The sequence below is a fragment of the Heptranchias perlo genome, chromosome 4 (genome assembly GCF_035084215.1).
Source record: "Heptranchias perlo isolate sHepPer1 chromosome 4, sHepPer1.hap1, whole genome shotgun sequence".
NCBI lineage: Eukaryota > Metazoa > Chordata > Chondrichthyes > Hexanchiformes > Hexanchidae > Heptranchias > Heptranchias perlo.
Genome location: NC_090328.1, coordinates 102,854,131 through 102,876,586, shown reverse-complemented (window position 1 = coordinate 102,876,586; position 22,456 = coordinate 102,854,131). Strand labels below are relative to the sequence as shown.

Here is a 22,456-nt window from a genome sequence, read left to right as displayed (position 1 = left end):
GCTTGCACCCAATCTCAAAAGCAACCCTTCACCCCTCTCATTTATCCCATCATCTCTGAGTGAGGGTATCAGTTATGTGCTGCGGACTTCAGCCTCTAGGAAGTGATATAGCCCAAGCTCACTTAATTTAGTACTCTCACAGCCATCAGGAGCAGGAGCCTTTCATCGCTTTCCACTAGATGAAAAGCCATTTCTCAAGGTGAAAGCAGTGTTGTAACTTAATCCCAATACACTGATTCAATCTCAAGGTTTCTGTTTTCACTCTAGGTTGCTTTAGAGTTGATCAAGATCGTTGGAGGCCATCCCTTCGAAGAGTACAGAAATTGTTTCTTTAACCTGGCTATTCCTATTATAGTATTTACTGAACCAGCTGCAGTAAAGAAAACACAAATAAGGTAAAGGAAACTAAAGCCTGATTTAGGCAGAATCACTGAGTTGAGAATTTATCTTTTAATTATGTCATGCAAACTTTTTACTCTCCAAAGACAAATGCTTATGGTGTAATATTCACAGGTAGCGAGACTCCATCTGCTTTTAGTTTACATTTCTCTGTTTGCTAATGGTGAAAAGGTCCTTCCTGCTCTTCAAATTCATGTTAGCTTTTTTCACTACCCTTAGCAAATAGAGGAAAAGATGCACATTTAACTGTTGCAATGTTCAGTGTCACTTCTTATTTGTAATGCTGCTCGAATCCAGTAGGTGTCTAACTAATAGATTTCTCTGGGTGCATTTACACTACAGCTACTAGCCTGTGACTGGGGCTGTATTTCGGGTTTCATATAGGCAGTTCTGCGGATGAAACTTCAATCCTGTTGCCCAGGAAGGAGCTCTCCGCGTGTGCAATTCCACGCGTGCAAAGAGCATCTCTCCCAGCAGTTCAAATTTTAATTCTGGCAACTTTCCGACAAAGGATCTATATCCAAGACATTTTCCTGACTTTCTTCTCTACAGATGCTGATGGACCTGCTGTGTCTTTCCAGCCTTTTCTGTTTTTATTTAAGATTTAGAATAACTCCAGGTAGGTTTAAAAAAGGTGTCCAGCAGGTCCAAAGGACCCTTGGCCATTTTTTACACCTGGTTTGGATTTGCACTCCATGTAGTGTCAAACAGAAGTGTTATGAAACTCGCTACTCCAGGGTATGCGGACATTTATTTAATGATAACCAACAAGACCATATTGATCACCATAAATTCATCTACGTGACCATCAGGCAAGAGCAGGATTCGTTTGACTGTGATGCCCTCTGTGGTCAAATAGCCAGCTCCAGGGAGTCTCAAACTGACACCAAAGTTGTTATTTTAATGCACTCTAAAGCTACATAACGTTATATTGAGTGCTGAGATCTTTTAAACAAGCATGTGTTCTGTAACAGAATGCGACTCATGTAAGAAAAATAGTTTTTTTTGCTTAATACTAACATATAGAATTGTGAAGAATTTTCAGTGCAAAACTTGGTCTTTTTTTCTTACCAATTTTTCACCGTCTTTTCTTCCTCCCCCCTCTTCTGAGGGTATTGACTCCTTGCTGGCGTATTGTTCCACAGGTGCTGGGTGCCCTCCAAATGGCCATTATTCATGAGTGACCCTTGACGATGAGTATCAGCAGGCTATTTGACCACCGAGAGCATCACTGCCAAATTCAGTCCTGCCTTCACCCAACACGCACCTAAACAATTTATGGACATCACTATGGTTGTCATTAAATAAATGCCCACATGTAGGCAGTCCCAACAGGGGTCATTTGACAGAACTTATAAGTGGCGGCCCAGGCTGAGTACCCCTTGCCCCCTCCCCTCCCAATCTCAGGACCCCCATGGCCAGCTGCAGTGCCCCTGCTGCAGTTGCGATCAGCCAAATCAGCGCAGTACAGGCCAGAGATTGCACCTGGGACCTTCATGGCTTATGTGGCTCAACTACTCATTAGATAAACTTGCTGAGTGATCGAGGGAGCTAAAAGTTAGTCCTTAAAGAGACTTGTGTTTTGTTTGGTGATTCACGCAACACAGGCTAAAACTGAATAAATATCGATGAGTGATAGCGTGAGTCCACTGAAGCATCTCAGGCTACTTCATATCTGACCAATTCCAGCTAGACACTGGGGGGACTGTACTCTGTGACTTGATGCTTTTAATCAAGCTAAGAGCCCTTAGCCAAGCTAGTAATCGAGAGGTTAGTGTGACCTGTACTGGACCTGGAGTACAAAATTATCCTATCTGCACGTGATATTCGACTATATTTGGTCAGCTCCATCAAATTGACACACACCAGCTGGAGCTATCAACTAATGAAATAGCAAGGCCACATCCTAGGCTGACGCACATGCTGTGGGAGTAAAGTTTTGACCTTTAGTTATATGAGGGATAGGTATAGCCTGGGTGATGTCGAGTGTGCAGTTTTGTTTAGCTAGTTTCGGTCATTTGATCTGTGGGTGCAGTATCAACCCGGTGAGCTCGTGAATCTGCACTTTGCATCATGGGAGACCTGGCACTCCAGGGTAGTCATGACTTTAGAGTCTGGGGGGGTAAAATTTAACTTCAGCGGGACGCAAATCAGGCAGTCGTGAATCGACCGCCCTTTATACACCCCACCCGATTTTCTTTCCCATTGATTTCACCCCGTGTGTGACACCTACCAGCTGTACCATATGGTACAACTGGGCCATGTTAAAGGACATATTCTGGGGTGTGGTTGCAAACATGGAGAATTATTTTGTACCCTTAAGCAAATTACCCTTGTATTAATAAAAATTGCAGGTACTAAAATTTGGAGCCTCAGCGATGTAGCATGGAACTTTTTTTAAATTCTAAAGCGGAAAGAAAATTCTGCTGTCCTTTTCCCATATATTTTTTTTTAAATCCCATCTTGTCCTTCTTTGTTGAAACAGGACAGACATTTTGTCCCATTTTGCAATTCCCAAGACACCAAAATATTATGCACAAATGATCGTTGCTAAGATACAATGGGTCGAGCTGGCGCTTCCCCCACAGTTTTTAAGAGCCAGTAGTTTTTAAATCCCTCTGGGTAGACACGCTGGCTTGTATAACTTGTGTTTCAAAAGCGATGTTAACCCTTTTTAATATAACATATACAGCTTGTCAGAGCTAGCAACCCAGAGGTCGTGAGTTCAAATCCCACTATGGCAAGGTGTGAAACTGAATTCAGTAAATCTGGTCATTCGTGGGCTGGATTGGAAACAAATGACTGAGCACTGCCGGGCTTTTGTGACAATCCAACTGATTTGTCCAGCAGCCAACTGATTACAGTTCCATACCGTGTGCTTGACTCCTAATGCCCTATGACGTGGCCTAGCAAGCCACTCAGTTGTAAAAAGAGTCGCTGCAGATCTAGGGTGGGCGATGAATATGGCGTTACTAGTGTCACCCATATCCCTAGAACAAATAATATTTTTTTTAGGTTGTATTAAGTGAATCATGTAAAGCAAGCAAGTTACATAATTATTACAGTACGGTTAAATGAATAATGGTTTTGTCAAATAATTTTATTCACTTAACCGTTCTATTCTTTTATTAGTTTTAACTGTTGTATCAAGTTTGCAAGAAGTTAACAATGGAATGCAAACTGGATTGCAATCCCAGTCCTGTAGAAATGGTTGTAAACAATTTTACAACACCAAGTTATAGTCCAGCAATTTTATTTTAAATTCACAAGTTTTCGGAGGCTTCCTCCTCCTGACGAAAATAAAATAAAATTGCTGGACTATAACTTGGTGTTGTAAAATTGTTTACAATTGTCAACCCCAGTCCATCACCGGCATCTCCACATCATGACTACTGTAGAAATGGTCACACAGTTGTTACGGATAACTGAAAGTATAATTATTTTATTCATGTCGTTACAATATATACAGTGCAGCAAAACAAATGTTTAAACGAGGACCTTTAAAAGAGTTTCTGCCACAGTTTGTTGCTGAAGTGTTTGTGTCCCACTAAAATGTGGACAAGTTATAAGCATCCCAAAGCTGGAACATTAGCACCTGATGAGGCGATTTTCACACCTAAACAAAAAAGCTTTTTACTTTGGTCAAAAGTGCTTGAGCCCTTGCACCCGATGAGATGAAAAAGACACTGAAAAATCACTGAATTAGTTACAAGGTGATTTTCACACCTAGCAAAAACACATTGTTTGGCAAAAAAGGGTTTAACACATCTGCTTTAGCGAGGCAGTACCACACTTAAATGAATAAATCCAGACTTTTGCAATTCATTTAAACATTTTATTCATTTAACAGTTGGAAAAGAGAAATTTTATTCTCTTAAATGTTTTATTCTTTTATCAGTTCTTCATTTAAGTAGACATGACAGTATTTGAACCCTGTTTCCATTTAGCACAGCACTGACACCAGTTATTAAAATAGACTGCTATATTAACCATGGTGCATTTACTATGAAGCTAGGAAGCCTTGGTAAGTGGCAGCCCCACTGCCTCACACAAAATAAAGAAATAGGAAGGAATAAGCAGATAACCTGGAGAGAGAGTGAGTTACATGGAGTAGACACAAATTAGAAGGGAGTGATTGGAGACAGTTTGCTTGAGTCTCAGATTATTCCAGGGGTGAAGCTTCCATTATCAAACTGCAGGAACAAATCCCACTGCGTAGACAAATGCTCTGAGGGGTTTTTCACCCAAAAGCTGAGAACTACAACAATTTACATTTCCCTAACACTCCTCATAGAAAGGAAAACATATCTGAGCACTTTACAGGGTAGAGGAAAAAACAGTGGACAAAGCAGAAGAGGGGGGAAAGAATTGCAAGAAGGCAAGAGCATGGTTGAAGATTTTGAGGAGGTATTTGAAAGTAGGGAGGGAGCTGGCAAGGTGACAAGATGGTGGGAGAGATCACCGGAGGGCAATGGAGTAGTGGCTGAATGCCACAAATGGGACAGAGGGAGGGGGGAAACGAGCCTAACCCACCATTGGAGGTCATGATGTGGAGATGCCGGTGATGGACTGGGGTTGACAATTGTAAACAATTTTACAACACCAAGTTATAGTCCAGCAATTTTATTTTAAATTCACAAGCTTTCGGAGGCTACCTCCTTCCTCAGGTGAACGATGTGGAAATGAAGTCTTCGAGGATTTCATTTCCACATCGTTCACCTGAGGAAGGAGGTAGCCTCCGAAAGCTTGTGAATTTAAAATAAAATTGCTGGACTATAACTTGGTGTTGTAAAATTGTTTACAATCACCGTTGGAGGAGCAGTGTGTGCACGCAGGGAAATGCAGTATGATGTGCTGCTGAAACCCAGAGCCTGCTTGAGATGCTAGTAGAGGAAGCTCGATGATCTCACAGGGGCTGCACAGTTAACCAATTTCTTGCTCCAATATATCACCAAACCGATATATCACCGAACTGCTTTTACCATCTCTACGAACTAGGTGTTCATTAAAACGTTGCGAAGGAAGAATTACTTAGTGCTGTAAGCAAATTAACTGGAGCTGATTCAACGTTGACCTTTCTAAATACAGCTGGTTTAATATTGTCCTAAAAACTAACTCTCTTTCTTTTGGAATAGGAATGAGATATTATTCACAATCTGGGATAGATGGACCATTTATGGACGGGAAGATTTCACGCTGTTAGATTTCATAAATGCTGTAAAAGTAAGAAACTTCTCTATTTAAATTGTTTGTAATTTGCAATTCAATGCCAGTGAACTTCCAAATTATTAGGTTGCATGCAGAGTTTAAAGGCACATTTACACCATCACTCGTGATGCTCCGCAGACTGTTTGAGATCTGACTCCAGAACGCAGATGGGAGAGACCTTTTTGGGAAGTGCATCCCACAGGGGTTGGGCTTGACACCAGCCACATATATAGACCTCTGTCATGGCAATTCACTAGCAAGATTTTAATGGCTGTGAACACTGTCTACAGCTACTGGTCTCAGGCAATTACAGGCTAAATAGCGCACAGGGAGTTCACTTAGAATCATACAGCACAGAAGGAGGCTATTCGGCCCATCGTGCATGTGCCAGCTTTTTGAAAGAGCTATCCAATTTGTCTCACTCCCCCGCTCTTTCCCCGTTGCCCTGCGAATTTTTCCTTTTCAAGTATATATCTAATTCCCTTTTGAAAGTTACTATTGAATCTGCACCCACCACCCTTTCAGACAGTGCATTCCAAATCATAACAACATGCTGTGTAAAAGTAAAAATTCTCCTCATCTCCCGCCTGGTTCTTTGGCCAATTAACTAACTACTGTGGTTACCGACCCTCCTGCCAGTGGAAACAGTTCCTTCCGATCTACTCTATCAAAACCCTTCATAATTTTGAACACCTCTATTAAATCTCCCCTTAACCTCTCAGCTTTAAGGAGAACAATCGTATCTTCTCTAGTTTCTCCACATAACTGAAGTCCCTCAGCACTGGTATCATTCTAGTAAATCTCCTCCACACCCTCCCCAAAGCCTTGACATCCTTCCTAAAGTGTGATGCCCAGAATTGGACTCAATACCCCAGTTGAGGACTAACCAGTGATTTATAACAGTTTAGCATAACTTGTAGCACTTTGTTCTTGCTGTCTAATTTTTCCTCTGTTGTGTAGAAAACATAAGATAGCAAAGATTGTTAAAACATTGTGGAAAACCTTGATGTGGATGAGTGGAAAGGAACTAAGCGATTCCTAGAGATTGTGCCAGTTTTAGCTCCCCATCAGAGTTAGTGACTCCCATCTCCCTGCTCTTTTCCCTATACCGTTTAATATTCTTCATCATGTTTATCTATTTCCCTCTTAAATATTGGCTCAACTTCAATAGACACTTGAGATATTGGAGTGCGGCGGAGATGGGCATAGGAGCCCTCTATAACTGAGGGGAGTATGGTGTGAGGTCTGAATTGTGTCGACTTTCCTGCTACAGCTATAATGAAGCCAAGGCTTAAGGAGAGTTTAATCTAATTACCTTTTGTATGGTGGAAAAAACATTTATAACCTCTCCTTTATGATTCTAGTACTAACCCTGAATTTATGCCCTTTGCTACCAGTTCATTGACCAGTGGAAATAGTCTTTCACTACTTACCCTCTCAAACCCTTTCAAAACTTTGACCACTTCAATTAGATTGCCTCTTAACTATCTCTGCTTCAGTGTCACAGTCCTAGTTTTTACAAGTTCATAACTGTATCCACTTATGTCAATGCATGATAGCCAGCCTACCGGCTTACTGGTGGAACCTGGATTCTCAGGGCTAGAATTCTTTCCACTTGGCTCCAGATCACCTTGCAAGCCAGTTTCCCAGTGGGTAGGATGGCCCTCGCTGGACAAGCAGCAGAAGCTTACCAACGTTTCCTACTGGTAAACTGCTTGGTATTAGCTGGTTAAACTCCCACAGTACCCCTGCGCTCACTTGTGGCATCCTGAGCCTTGACTCTGCCAATCAGTGCCTAAGTTTTCTGGACTTGTCTCCCTGTGGTGAGAGTGTGCACTCCATATTAGGCAAACGGAAATCTTACAGGTCAGTAGGGATCTCTCAGTTGCTTGATTTGGAGAATGTTAACCTTGGTGATGGGTTTCCTCACTTGTCGGACCCCCGGTTGACCAAAAACAAAGTCTTCTCATCACTGTTATCATCACAGTTTTATGGTCCCAATGTAATGGAGTATCCAAAACTACACACAGCGGCCTGACGAACATTTTATGCGGATTCATCATCACCTCCTTCCTTTTGTATTCAGTGCCCACAGATATATAAAACACAGAATCTCATTTGCCCTTCTTATGGGTTTAACATCTGCTTCTCCAGTCCATCGAGAACTTCATCCTTCAGGTTAACACTTCTATTCTCTGTGTTCTTTTTCCCAAAATGTAATACTTCACAATTATTTATGTTGATAGCTGCCAATTCCTCTAAGCTGTCAGTGTCTTCCTGCAGCCTCACGCATTCTTCCTCTCAATTTGCCATGCTCCATAATTTGGTATTGTCAGGAAATTTTGATATTCTCTCTGTGCTCACCTCCAAATCATTTATATATATATATATATATATATATATATTATATATGTGTGTGTATATGGGCAAACAAGAAAGATCTCAACCCAGCCATCCCTCTATCCATTGTGCCATTTAATCTTCAACATCATGGGCCTTAACCTTCACAAATCACTCTAACTGATGCTTTCTGGAAGTCCAAATGTAATACATCCACTGTATTCTCTTTTCTCTGTACTCCCAGTAACTTCCTCAAAGAATTAGATTAAATTGGTCAAGCATGACCTGCCATTTTCAAATCCACATTGACTGACTGCGATTAACTCATGTTGTTTTAAATTCTCAATAATATTACCCCTTATTATGGTCTCTAGCAGTTTCCCTACTACTGACATATGGCCAGCAGCTCTATAATTACCTGCCTTTTATCCCTTTCCCCATTTTTGGAACAGAGGTGTAACACATACCACCCTTCAGTCCTTTCCTACCATTCACATTTTGGAAAATTTATGGTTTCAGTACTAAACCCCCTCAGTATTCAGCAGTGTACTACCACGTGAACTGATGAATTATTAAGTCCAATTTGGTCCAAAAATATATTACCTATACGGCCTCAATAATCAGCAGGGATACAGATTGCAGACTGTTGCATACAGTGTAATGGAGACTGTTTTCTTTCACTGTAGGAAACCTACAGCATTGAGCCCACGATGGTGGTTCATGGAGTGAAGATGTTGTATGTGCCAGTCATGCCAGGACACGTGAAGCGACTGAAGCTAACGTAAGTAAATCCCAAATAGCAAGAGGCAGTTGACTAGTGAAAGAATTGATAGCTGTTGACTGGGTGCTACAGTGCATTAGACTGTTTCCCGTACTGGGGGAAACACTCCCAGTTCAATTGGACGTGTTGCAGCCATCAGCCTGTGGCAGCTGCAAAGGTCCGTTTGACAGGTGGGGGGGGAGGCCCTCATTCATTGAAGGAGGCCACTCTGTCACTTTGGACAAAGTTTGGCCTCCACCACCCTCCTCCTGACAATAAAATGCACCAACTTTCACACTTACCCCGGGGTCCAGACACATGTACCTACCTTGCGGACCCCCTCAGATGTATATCTTCCGGATGGGGGCCGCCGTAGCTGCAGTCATGACCTCCTCGGAGGACGAACAGCATCACCAGCCTCGCCGGCCACGCCATCCACCTCTGACACGTGGAGCTCCACAACACAGTGCTGTGACACATCCACCTGCACAGCAGGAGGGAGGGCAACCGCAGAGAGAGATGCGTCGCAGAGGGCACTACCCTCGCCACAGGGTCCACAGACCGAGGCTCAGCTTCCTGGACCTCTCTGAGCAGCAGTGCACACGGAGGCTCAGAGTCACTCGACATATAGTTGTGGACATCTGCAGCCTCCTTCATGCCGAGCTGCTCCCGGCTGGCCCGAGCACCATCTTCTTAACTGTCGCTGTCAAAGTCACCACTGCCCTCAACAACTTCTCCTCCGCATCCTTCCAGGGTGCCACCAGGGACATCGCTGACGTCTCTCAGTCGTCTGCACAAAAGAGCCCTGCAAATACACCTACACTCACTTTGCAGTGACACAATGGGTGTCATCAGTTGTGGGTCTTCATTGTGATCCTCAGGAAAGGGCATTATTGCACAAACCAGACAAGATTCGCAAAGATGTGGCAGTAGTGGTGCCAATATAATATGTAATGTGAGTTGATCAGAAATTAAATATAAGTAAAAACCATGACAAACCCTCAAACACCCTTGTGCATCCCCTTCATGCTCACGACACATTGGCCTTACGCTTCCTACTGCACATATGTGATGCATGCCCTGTGGCTGCAGCACAGGTAGTGGCAGGTTGAGTGAGGCTGACCGTGAAAAAGATGCATGAGAGGGTGAGTATGAGATAGAGCCATGAGATTGTATGAGCATTGGGTTGAGTGGTAGTGGCGGGATGAATACTGGCGAGGTGAGTAAGTGCAGGTAAGATGAGGATGAGCTTTGAGTGGGTGTGAGGAGTGATGTGACAAAGTAGTGTTGGCTGTGCAGAAGGAGATGTGGGGTGGGGGCGGTGATGTGGCAGACTGAGTGTAGGGGAATGAGTAAGTGTACTCACCTTGGCTGACCTACATAGGTCATTGCAGCGCCTCCTGCACTGTATGCAGGTGCGCGATATGTTGGTGGTGCAGGTGACCTCCTCTGCCACCTCGAGCCATGCCTTGGTGGCAGAGGCAGGCCGCTTTCTCCCGCCCGCCGGGGGGAAGATCTCTGTCCTCCCCCTCCTCCTCACCCCATCCAATAAGAGCTGGAGTGAGGCTTCATTAACCTGGGAGCAGCCTTCCCCCTCGGCTGCTCCATGCTGTAATTTTTCCTATTACTTGCAGCATCAGTCAGTGGAGGACTGCCCCTTTAAATAGAGCTCCTCCAGCTGACAGACCTTACTGCGCGCATGCGCAGTCCGCCCGCCGCGCAGCTTAGCAACAGTGAACCCGGAAGAACAGGTAAGTGGATCCAATCAGCCTGCGATTGCACGCAGGGCCGACTGATTTCACCGGGCGCATTACCAACACGCCTAATCGACCCCCCGCCGCCATGGTTATATCGGGCCCTAGGCTATCACGGGTTAAACTAGGCTATCAAATCTGGGACCTGGGTTGAAATCCAGCCAGAGTGATGGGATGAAATTTTCCTCCATCCTTTGGTTAGAAGAGTTCTGCATGAAACTATCGAGGACAGTTTCACACCAGTACCTAGTGGACATCCACCCGCAATACAAAACAGTCCCCAAATCAGCTCAAATTGACAATCTCACTTAGAAAGTCCTCACCAGTGGCTGGTATGTGAAATGGAAATGATCAGGATGATTCAGTAGGGGGTGCCTTTCCGATTTTGGAGTTAAGGCACAATGTTAAGGCGTAATAGAGGGAAATTTACCCGATCTGATTATACCTGACCCGGGGAGTGCAGCATTCAGAAAAGGTCAGCTTTAACTGTTCCAAATGGACCAAGTTCATAATGTTTATAGTTGTAAACAGGTGGGAAATCACCCTTTCCTTTATCTTTCTTTCTTCTCAACACTATTGTGACAGTAAAGAGGTTGGTTGGATTACATGCAACAATGGATTTGATTGTGCAACCACTGCCTCTGTGAGATGAATGGAGAGTGGAGGTTTGTGATGTTCAGTATACAATGGAAACTTATGCCTAATGGAAATTCATTTTGCTTCCATTTATCAAATGGAACCGATCTCCATTTAGACACATTGGGCCTGTCATGGAGAATAAGAGTTGGTAGTTAATTCTTGAGAATTTCCACTAGAACAGAATGTCCTCAGGTTTTCCACAAGCTGTGATCTTCTGCCCATTCACTGTATTGATGGGTTATCAAGCGCAGAAGTGGAAAACTCCAGCCAATGTGCCTTAATAACTACACTCCGGTACAGTCCTGAGGGAGTGCTACGCTGTCGGAGGTGCCACCTTTCGGATGAGAGTTAAACCAAGGCCCTATCTGCCCTCTCAGGTGGATGTAAAAGATCCCATGACACTATTCAAAGAGCAGGGATGTTCTCCTAGTGACTTGACCAATTTTTACTCCTTAATCAATATCAGTAAAACAGATTATCAGGTTGTTTTATCTCATTCGTGATTGTGCGACCTTATTATGTGTAAATTGGCTGTTGCGTTTCCATACATTACACTTTAAAAGTCCTTCATTGGCTGTGAATTGCTTTGAGACTTCCTGAGGTCATGAAAGGCACTATGTAACTAAGTTCTTTTGTCTTTTTCATTACACCGCACTTAATTAGTGTGGGCTGGTACAGGCTACAGGATGCACTTAGTATCATAGAATGGTTACAGCAGAGAAGGAGGCCATTCGGCCCATCAAGCCCATTCCGACTCTTTGTAAAAGCAATCCAGTTAGTCCTATTCCCCCGCTTTCTCCCCGTAGCCTTGCAAATTTTTTCCATTCAAGTATTTATCCAATTTCTTTTTGAAAGCCACGATTGAATCTGCTTCCACCACCCTTTCAGGCAGCACGTTCCAGATCATAACTACTCACTGCGTAAAAAAATTTTGCTTCATGTCGCTTTTGGTTCTTTTACCAATCACCTTAAATCTGTGTCCTCTGGTTCTCGACCCTCCCACCAATGGGAACAGTTTCTCTTTATTTACTTTTTCTAAACCCTTCATGATTTTGAACACTTCTATCAAATCTCCTCTCAACCTTCTCTGCTCTAAGGAGAACAACCCCAGCTTCTCCAGTCTATTCACTTAACTGAAACCCCTCATCCCTGGAACCATTCCAGTAAATTTTTTCTGCCCCCTCTCCAAGGCCTTCACATCTTTCCTAAAGTGCAGTGCCCAGAAGTGGACACAATACTCCAGTTGGGGCCGAACCAGTGTTTTATAAAGGTTCAACATAACTTCCTTGCTCTATGCCTCTATTCATAAAGCCCGGGATCTCGTAAACTTTTTTAACTGCTTTTTCTGAACCTGTCCTGCCACCTTCAACGATTTGTGCACATACACCCCCATGTCCCTCTGTTCCTGCATCCCCTTTAGAATTGTACCATTTAGCGTATATTATGTCTCCTCATTCTTCCTGCTAAAATGTAACACTTCTCACTTCTCTGCATTAAATTTCATCTGCCATGTGTCCACCCAATCCATCAACCTTCTATTGAAGTCTATCACTATCCTCCTCACTGTTTACTACACTTCAAAGTTTTGTGTCATATGCAAATTTTGGAAATGTGCCCTGTACACCCAAGTCCAAGTCATTAATATATATCAAAAAAAGCAGTAGTCCTAATATCGACCCCTGGGGAAAACCATTGTATACCTTCCTCCAGACCGAAAAACAACCATTCACCACTACTCTTTGTTTCCAGTCTCTTAGCCAATTCTGTATCCATGCTGCCACTGCCCCTTTTATTCCATAGGCTTCAATTTTGATGATAAGCCTATTATGTGGCACCTTATCAAACACCTTTTGACAGTTCATATACACATCAACCACATTGCCCTCATCAACCCTCTCTGTTACCTCATCAAAAAACTCAATCTAGTTAGTTAAACATGATTTGTCTTTAACAAATCTATGCTGGCTTTCTTTTATTAATCCACACTCGTCCAAGTGTCTATTAATTTAGTCCCAGATTATCGTTTCTAAAAGCTTCCTCGCCACTGAGGTTAAACTGACTGGCCTGTAGTTGCCGGTTTTATCCTTATACCGTTTTTTGAACAAGGGTGTAACATTTGCAATTCTCCAGTCCTCTGGCACCACCCCCGTATCTAAGCAGGATTGGAAGATTATGGCCAGCACTACTGCAATTTCCACCCTTACTTCCCTCAGCAACCTAGGATGCATACCATCCAGACCAGGTGACTTATCTACTTTAAGTACAGCTAGCCTTTCTAGTACCTCCTCTTCATCAATTTTTAGCCCATCCAGTATCTCAACTACCTCCTCTTGTGACTTTGACAGCGTCTTCCTTGTTAAAGACAGATGCAAAGTACTCATTTAGTACCTCAGCCATGCCCTCTGCCTCCATGCATAGATCTCCTTTTTGGTCCCTAAACGGCCCTATCCCTCCTCTTACTACCCGTTTACTATTTATATGCCTATAGAAGACTTTTGGATTCACTTTCATGTTAGCCGCCAGTCTATTCTTATACTCTCTGCCCCTCTTGCTTCCTTTTTCACTTCTCCTCTGAACTTTCTATATTCAGCCTGGTTCTCACTTGTATTATCAACCTGACATCTATCATACGCCCCCTTTTTCTGCTTCTCTTACTCTCTATCTCTTTCGTCATCCAGGGAGCTCTGGCTTTGGTTGCCCTACCTTTCCCCCTCCTGGGAATGTACGTAGACTGTATCCGAACCACCTCCTCTTTAAAGGCCACCCATTGTTCAATTACAGTTTTGCCTGCCAATCTTTGATTCCAATTTACCCGGGCCACATCTGTTCTCAACCCACCGAAATTGGCCATCCTCCAATTAAGTATTTTTACTCTAGATTGCTCCTTGTCCTTTTCCATAACTAATCTAAACCTTATGATACTATGATCACTGTTCCCTAAATGTTTGCCCACTGACACTTGCTCCATTTGACCCAACTTCATTCCCCAGAACTAGATCCTCGTTGGGCCGGAAACATATTGATCAAGAAAGTTCTCCTGAACACACTTCAGAAATTCCTCCCCCTCTTTGCCCTTTACACTATTACTATCCCAGTCTATATTAGGATAGTTGAAGTCCCCCATTATCACTACTCTATAGTTCTTGCGCCTCTCTGTAATTTCCCTGCAAATTTGCTCCTCTATATCCTTCCCACTAGTTGGTGGCCTATAGAATACACCCAGTAGTGTAATGGCACCTCTATTGTTTCTTAACTCTAATCAAACAGATTCTATCTATGACCCCTCAAGGACATCCTCTCTCTCCAGCAATAGTCTCCTTAATCAATACTGCCACTCCCTCTCCTTTTTTCATTCCCTAGCTTTCCTGAATATCTTGTATCTAGGAATATTTAGTACCCAATCCTGCCCTTTTATGAGCCAGGTCTCCATTATTGCCACTACATCATATTCCCTTGTGGCTATTTGTGCCTGCAGCTCACCAACCTTTTTTACCACGCTTTGTACGTTTACACACGTGCACTCTAAACCTATCTTAGACCTTCTCGTATTCTCTCTTAGTCTGATCCCACCTAATACTGTACAATTTCCTACTCAAGTGCTATCTGTCTCTCTCCCAATCCTTTATGCACCTGTTTCTCCTCTCTAATGATACATCCTGGTGCCCATCCCCCTGCCAAATTAGTTTAAACCCTCCCTCACAGCACTAGTGAACCTCCCCATGACGACATTGGTCCCAGCTCTGTTGAGGTGCAAGCCGTCCATCTTGAACAGGTCTCTCCTGCCCCAGAACTGGTCTCAATGCCCCAAGAATCTGAAGCCCTCCCTCTTGCACATTGTCTCTAGCCATGCATTAATTTCTGTACTTACTAGCATGTGGCGCTGGGAATAATCCAGAGATTACTACCTTTAAGGTCCTGCTTTTTAACTTCCTCCCTAGCTCCTGAAACTCTGACCGTACGACCTCATCCCTTTCCTTTCCTATATCGTTAATACCCACATGGACCATGACTTCTGGCTGTTCCCCTTCCCCCCGCAGAATATTCTGCACCCTCTCCGTGATGTCCTTTACCCTGTCACCAAGGAGGCAACACACCATGTGGGACTCACGTTGGCGGTCAAAGAATCACCTGTCTGTCCCCCGACTATCGAATCCCCTATGATACTGCATTTCTACACTTCACTGTGCATCCCTGTGCAGTCCTTTGCCCCATGGTGCCATACTCAGGACTGCACTCCTTCAAGGTGGAGTCACCCTCACTGGTATTCAATGCTGAATGTGCCACACACCCAGAAGATTCCTGCACTACCTGCCTCTTCCTACCCTTTCGGATGGCCACCCACTTGCTATCCTGAACTCTCTGTGACTGTGGGGTGACCACCTCCTGGAACGTACAATCCTGGAAACCTTCAGCCTCCCTTATGCTCTGCAGTGACTCCAGCCGCCCCTCAAGCTCAGAAACCCTCAAGCTCAGAAACGCTCAGCTTGAGCTCGAGCAACTGGAGGCATTTCCTGCACGTTTCCCCAGGACACATGAAGCGTCCTGAAATTCCCACATGGCGCAGGAATTGCAGACAATGGGTCTCAGCTGCCCATCCATTATATTTAGAAACCTTTTTTTTTCTAAACTCCCTTTAGATACTCAATTATTATTAATTTACTTGCTGTTTACTTACCTCGATTGACCTACCCTTTTATTCCGGGTCTCTGGGAGCTCTTCCTCTCTGCTCACTGCAACATCACTGTGATGCCACTCTTTCTGTTCTTAGTGAATGGGGCTCCTCCCCTGGTGCTCAGCATCGCTTCTCTCGACTCCACTCCACTCCCACTTTGCTAATCCCGCTACCGAGGACTACTTTTACTACAGGCTGAGTGAGGGAAGGGATGGGTGGGATGCAATCCCTTATTAAACTTAAGCCATTCAAAATTTTACATTCTTGTACATATTTTTCCGCTTCAGAATGCAGAAGTTAGTGAGACCAACATCAGACAAGAAGTACGTCGACTTGACAGTGTCATTTGCACCTGAATCTGATGGTGATGAAGACCTGCCAGGCCCTCCAGTGAGATACTATTTCAGACCTGAAGAGAACTGAGCCCATGCTTGCTGTGGATGCTTCAGCCCCTTGTACCAACTTCCACAGAAGTGGAGGACCGCTCACTTAATTTGCTAAATTGTTCTACTTTATTGTGATGTAAATGCCTCTCTAATCTCCTGCGTATGTCGCCTTATGCAGACTGCCTTAATAGTGGCAATAAAATCGGTGTTTTCAAATGATCGTCCGCATATTGTGTTGTGATGCAGTCGAGACAGTCCAGTCCCATGAGAGTGATGCGTATCGTCTTTCTGTATAGACTCTCACTGCTTTAATGTAAGTGCTTTGTTAGCTGCCGTTTCAAAGTGAACAAGTTTCCACGTTGTCCTGCACAAAGGTGTGTAACAAGTGTCAGAATCAGAGGTTCAGTATATCTACCATGGACTGCTTTTAGGAAGAAGCTGAGAAGCTGTGGCTCCATAGCTGGATAACTCCATCTGCTCAAGCATTTTCATGAAAGAAATCCCCCATCTTGTAGCTTTAAACCTTCAGTGTAACATGGTAAATTTTTTTTAAAACAATTTCAACCCTATGTCTAAAATATTTTGCAGATTTTAAAAAGATTACAAGTTTTTGATGTGCACTGAAAATTCATGTTTAATCATTTTTTTTGCCCATTTAAGTACTTGCTTTTGCATGTTGTTCTGGCCATGCTAACAACCCTAGGACTTCCATTTTCAACTACTGCATGCCATGACTTTTGTACCGTTCCTCGCTAACATAAGACTTGGACCAACAAAGCCTAAAGTAAATCTAACCGAATTGCTCTCATAACTTCTGTGATTTCATTCGGATCACAGACTTCTTTGATTTTAAAAAAATCTGCAAAAACATTGTGCGGGAAATGTTTCTGTTCGCCAGTTAACAGTAATTTAGTGTGGTGATTGTTCAAATCTTATTTTCTGATATTTACAAACCACATAGAGTTTCAGTGTTAGTCACTGTAATTTCACATTGAGGAGATCGGAACTATTTGTACATCTTTGATATTTGCAATTTTTTTTGCTCTTTGTAAATAATGCGATGATCTAACTGCAGGTTTTAGCTTCATTTATTTTTTAAAACTTTTTTTTTAAATATAGTATTGTGATTAATATGTTTAGGAATGCTGATTTGGAGAGCTACAGTACAAGCCTACCACATGCACAGAAAAGCCGCCCTTTTGGTTGTAAAGCACTTTGGGACATCCTGTAGTTGTGAAAGGCACTATACAAATGCAAGTCTTTCTTTCTTCAGTGTCAGCCGTAGCTCAGTGGTCGCACTCCTGCCTCTCAGCCAGAAGGTTGTGGGTTCGAGTCCCACTCCAGAGACTTGAGCACAAAATCTAGGTTGACATTCCAGTGCAGTACTGAGGGAGCACTGCACTGTTGGAGGTGCCGTCTTTCGGATGAGACGTTAAACCGAGTCCCCGTCTGCCCTTTCAGGTGGATGTAAAAGATCCCATGGCACTATTTCAAAGAAGAGCAGGGGAGTTCTTCCCGGTGTCCTGGTCAATATTTATCCCTTAACCAACACCACTAAAACAGATGATCTGGTCATTATCACATTGCTGTTTGTGGGACCTTGCTGTGCGCGAATTGGCTGCTGCATTTCCTACATTACAATAGTGGTCTATACTTCAAAAGTACTTCATTGGCTGTAAAGCATTTTGGGACGTCCTTAGGTCGTGAAAGGCGCTATATAAATGCAAGTTATTTCTTTTTATTTCTTTTTGCCAGGTCGGCTAACCTTGGATTCAAGAAGTATGGGGTAGATTTTCAACTTGCTACCCGAGTGTAAAACTGGTGTTGCGGATTGGCTGCCCGTCATAGAAACGGCCCAAATTTAATTTCTATTGAAATCAAATGCACAGAAGTGAAAATCAGGCGGTTTCTAGAACAAGCCGACCGATCCCCAACGCCAGTTTTACACCTTGACGGCAAGTTGAAATTCTAACCCAAAATTTCATAATCCAGGTGTCCGTGGTAATCCTGGTGAGCCACACACATTTTAAACATGATTTAAAATCTGTTTTCTATACTGCAATGCATGTAGGATCTTGAATTCCTTTCACTTCACATACAGAATCATCAGGTTGCTTAAGGAGTGTTCTACCTAGATTTTCACTTGGGTGAAAACAAACACTGTGAACTGGAAACTTATCGAATGAGGAAATAAAATAACTTTCAACGAGTTATTCTTGTAAAGCTTGCCTTTATTTTAGTTTTGGAGTAACATACCTACACGTCATTGTGGCACCAAACATACCCCACTTGCTTGGTGACTGTGGAAGGTTTTTATATTGAGGCAAAAAGAGCCAAAAACAAAAGCATAGAGTTAGTCAAGAAATCATAATTAAATGACACCAATATTGGGCTTTATAGAGAATTGTATTTGATCTATTGGGTTGCGATAAGTACAGGAATTTCATAATTACTGATTGTGGTTTTCCTAGACAATTGAATAAACCAGACAGTAACAAAATTTAGAGTTTTTGTCCTGGACCATTTAGAGAACATTTCTGTATTTGTTTTTCTATATAACCATAGATACACACACACTATTTTTTGAAATAAAGGGACTGTCTCAAAACTGAAAGCGAAAAGGGAAAATGTGAGAGGTGTAAAGATGGTCTGGGAGTTGCAGGAGTGAGAGAGTCAGTCATAAAAGTTCTAATTGTAAACAATTTTACAACACCAAGTTATAGTCCAGCAATTTTATTTTAAATTCACAAGCTTTCGGAGGCTACCTCCTTCCTCAGGTGAACGATGTGGAAATGAAGTCCTCGACATCATAAAAGTTCTAGGAAGTGAACCGAGAAGGAGCCTGGAATTCACGGCTGGTTCCCCAGTATCCCCTTTACATTCAGTATATCCCATAGAATCACAGGAAATCAGGTTTTCCCTACATGTGTAATTGTCAACCTTCAGCTAAAGATTACTTTTAACCCCCAAGATAGGGTGGTTTGGGGTCAGGTAGGAGGTTAAAATAACAGCTTTTTGGAGCGGGACCACATTCTGGCTCCAGCGTGCCCACTTCTGGGTTTAACCCAGGCAGGTTTAAATGTGTGTGCACAGCAGACACCAGGAAGTCCTGCCCCCACTTAAAGCCAGCGGGCCAATACTTAAAAAGTCAGTGTAGCTTATTGAAATACTTGAGGTACTTAATATTTTGTGTATTGGAAAATTAAAATGAATGTTTGGGTTTCCCATCGTTTCCAATTCACGTCAGGAGAAAGCAGGTGGGAATGCCTTTATTGCACTGCTTGTGGGCCCGGAGGAGCAGGAATGTCCAACAAGCTCACCTGGCCGACAGGAACCCCACGATCGGCCGCCCCCCCCCCCCGGCCCCCCGATGGTGGACCCCCACCTACCTCCGACTCTCACCCGACCTCCAGCGACCTCCGGTCTCCAAATCCCAGCCCTCCGATCTTCTCCCCAGCCCATCCGTAACAAGATAGATGAATTAATGGCACAAATAGAGCTCAATGGTTTTGATCTAGTAGCCATTACTGAGACGTTGCAGGGTGACCAAGGTTGAGAATTAAATATTCCAGGGCACTTGACTTTTCGAAAATACAGACAAAATGGAAAGGGTGGGGAGGGTAGCCCTGATAATAAAGGATGAGATAAAGGCAGTAGTGAGAAAGGATCTTAGCTTGGAAAGTCAGGATATAGAATCAATATGGGTGGAGCTAAGAAATAACAAGGGGCAGAAAACACTGATGGGAGTAGTTTACAGACCCCCTAACAGTAGTTATAGTGTTAAACAGAGTATAAATCAGGAAAATAGAGGAGCATGTAACAAGGGTAATGCAATAATCATGAGGATTTTAATCTTCATATAGACTGGGCAAACCAAATTGGCAAAATGAGTTTGGAGATGAGTTCATAGAATGCATCTGAGACAGTTTTCTAGAACAATATGTTGAGGAACCAACTAGGGAACAGGCTATTTAGATCTAGTATTGTGTAACGAGACAGGGTTAATTAGTAATTTTATAGTAAAGGATCCTCTGGGGAAGAGTGATCATAATATGATAGAATTTCATATTTGAGTTTGAGATTGATGTAGTTAAGTCCGAAACTAGGTTCTTAAATTTAAACAAGGCCAATTATGTAGGTATGACGGGCGAGTTGGCAAAGTTAGATTAGGAAATTAGATTAAAAGATATGACGATTGATTAGCAATGGTGAACATTTAAAGAAATATTTCATAATTATCAACGAATATATTGTCCCTTAAGGAATAAAAACTCCATGGGAAAAGTGATCTAACCGTGGCTAACTACAGAAGTTAAAGATGGTATTAGATTAAAAGAAGAGACTTGCAATGTTGCCAAAAAGAGTAGTAAGCCTGAGGATTGGGAGAGTTTTAGAAATCAGCAATGGATGACCAAGAAATTGATAGAGGGGGGAAATTGAATATGAGAGTAAACTAGCAAGAAATATAAAAACAGATTGTAAGAGCTTTTACAAGAATGCAAAAAGGAAGAGATTAGCAAAAGTAAACATGGGTCCCTTAGAGGCAGAGATAGGAGAAATTATAATGTGGAATAAGGAAATAGCAAATGCGTTAAGCAAATATTTTGTATCTGTCTTCACAGTAGAAGACACAAAATCCATACTGGAAGAATTGGGGAACCAAGAATCTAATGAGAGTGAGGAACTTAAAGTAATTAAGATTAGTAAAGAAAAAGTACTGGAGAAATTAATGGGACTAAAAGCTGACAATTCCCCTGGACCTGATGGCCTACATCCTAGAGTTTTAAAAGAGGTGGCTGCAGAGATAGTGGATGCATTGGTTTTAATCTTCCAGAATTCCCTAGATTCTAGAACGGTCCCATGGATTGGAAGGTAGCAAATGTAACCCCACTATTCAAGAAAGGATGGAGATAGAAAACAGGGAACTACAGGCCAGTTAGCCTGACATCTGTAGTAGGGAAAATGTTAGAATCTATTATTAAGGACATAGTAACAGGGCACTTAGAAAATCATAATATGATTAGGCAGACTCAACATAGTTTTATGAAAGGGAAATTGTGTTTAACAAATCTATTAGAGATTTTGAGGATGTAACTAGCAGGGTAGATAAGGGGGAACTAGTGGATGTAGTATATTTGGATTTTCAAAAGGCATTCACAAGAGGTTGTTACATAAGATTAGGGCTCATGGGATGGGGGCAATATACTGGCATGGATTGAGGATTGGTTAACAGACAGAAAACAGAGTAAGAATAAACGGGTCATTTTCGGGTTGGCAGGTTGTAACTAGTGGGGTGCCGCAAGGATCAGTACTTGGGCCTCAGTTGTTTACAATATATATTAATGACTTAGATGAAGGGACCGAGTGTAACGTATCCAAGTTTGCTGACAATACAAAGCTAGGTGGGAAAGTAAGCTGTGAGGAGGATGCAAAGAGGCTGCAAGGGGATAGAGACAGGTTAAATGAGTGGGTGAGAAGATGGCAGATGGAGTATAATGTGGGGAAATGTGAAATTATCCACTTGGGTAGGGAGAATAGAAAAGCAGAATATTTTTTAAAAGATGAGAGACTAAGAAATGTTGGTATTCAGAGGGATTTAGGTGTTCTTGTATACAAATCAGGCTGGCTACCAGGTGTTGAAGCCCGGAAGTAAAATTTATTGGCCTTATTAAGGATTGCAACCTGTCAACTTACCTTCTGGGTTTCGCACCAGAATATCTTCCCCCGCACCGCCCCCCACCCCCCTCTCCCTTCCTGGCTCAAAGTCAAAATTTTGTTCCATGTCTCCATTATTATCTAATGTTTATAGTGCGTCATGGCATGAGAAACCGTTAGTTGCTTGTTTCTGTGTTGTTGTGGAATGAGCAAGAGTCAACAGATTGATTAATGTGCCGGCCCAAAAAGGGATTGTGGGTGGAGAGAGGCTCCAGGTCCTGTATGAACTAATGGATGGAAGTAAATATATATATATGTATATAATCGAGACTTAGTTAGAATATTCTCGGAGCAACTGGACTGCTCAATAACACAGGGTCATTCGGTCTGATCACCCCTGGAGCCTTGTTCTTTAGCCAGGTTGTATTGCTACATCTCAATAATTGTAACATCTTTACTACGTTGTATTTTTAACATCTTTACTACTTATCTTGTTCCTCTTAATAAAACCTTTATGCTTTGAACAAGCCACTTGCAGGCCTTTTTGATTAAAGATGGAACCATATTAAGAAATTACGGAAGGGTCATTGTTCGTCCTGTGGCGTACTATCCCACTCCCGCAGGTTTCAGTTCATACAGCACT

The 22,456-nt window shown here is 42.7% G+C and overlaps 1 protein-coding gene across 3 annotated transcripts in view; it reads left to right on the top strand.

Annotated features, from left to right (window-relative positions):
• uba6 (ubiquitin like modifier activating enzyme 6) overlaps positions 1–18,369 on the top strand; it is a 143,392-nt gene extending 125,023 nt beyond the window's left edge. For all 3 annotated transcript variants that reach the window (XM_067983410.1, XM_067983411.1, XM_067983412.1), the window contains 4 exons: positions 268–395; positions 5,535–5,622; positions 8,634–8,728; positions 16,060–18,369. In XM_067983410.1, coding sequence (XP_067839511.1) covers positions 268–395; positions 5,535–5,622; positions 8,634–8,728; positions 16,060–16,195 — 447 coding nt within the window. In that variant the 3' untranslated portion in view covers positions 16,196–18,369. The remainder of the gene's footprint in view (positions 1–267; positions 396–5,534; positions 5,623–8,633; positions 8,729–16,059) is intronic.
• The last annotated feature ends 4,087 nt before the right edge of the window (positions 18,370–22,456 follow it).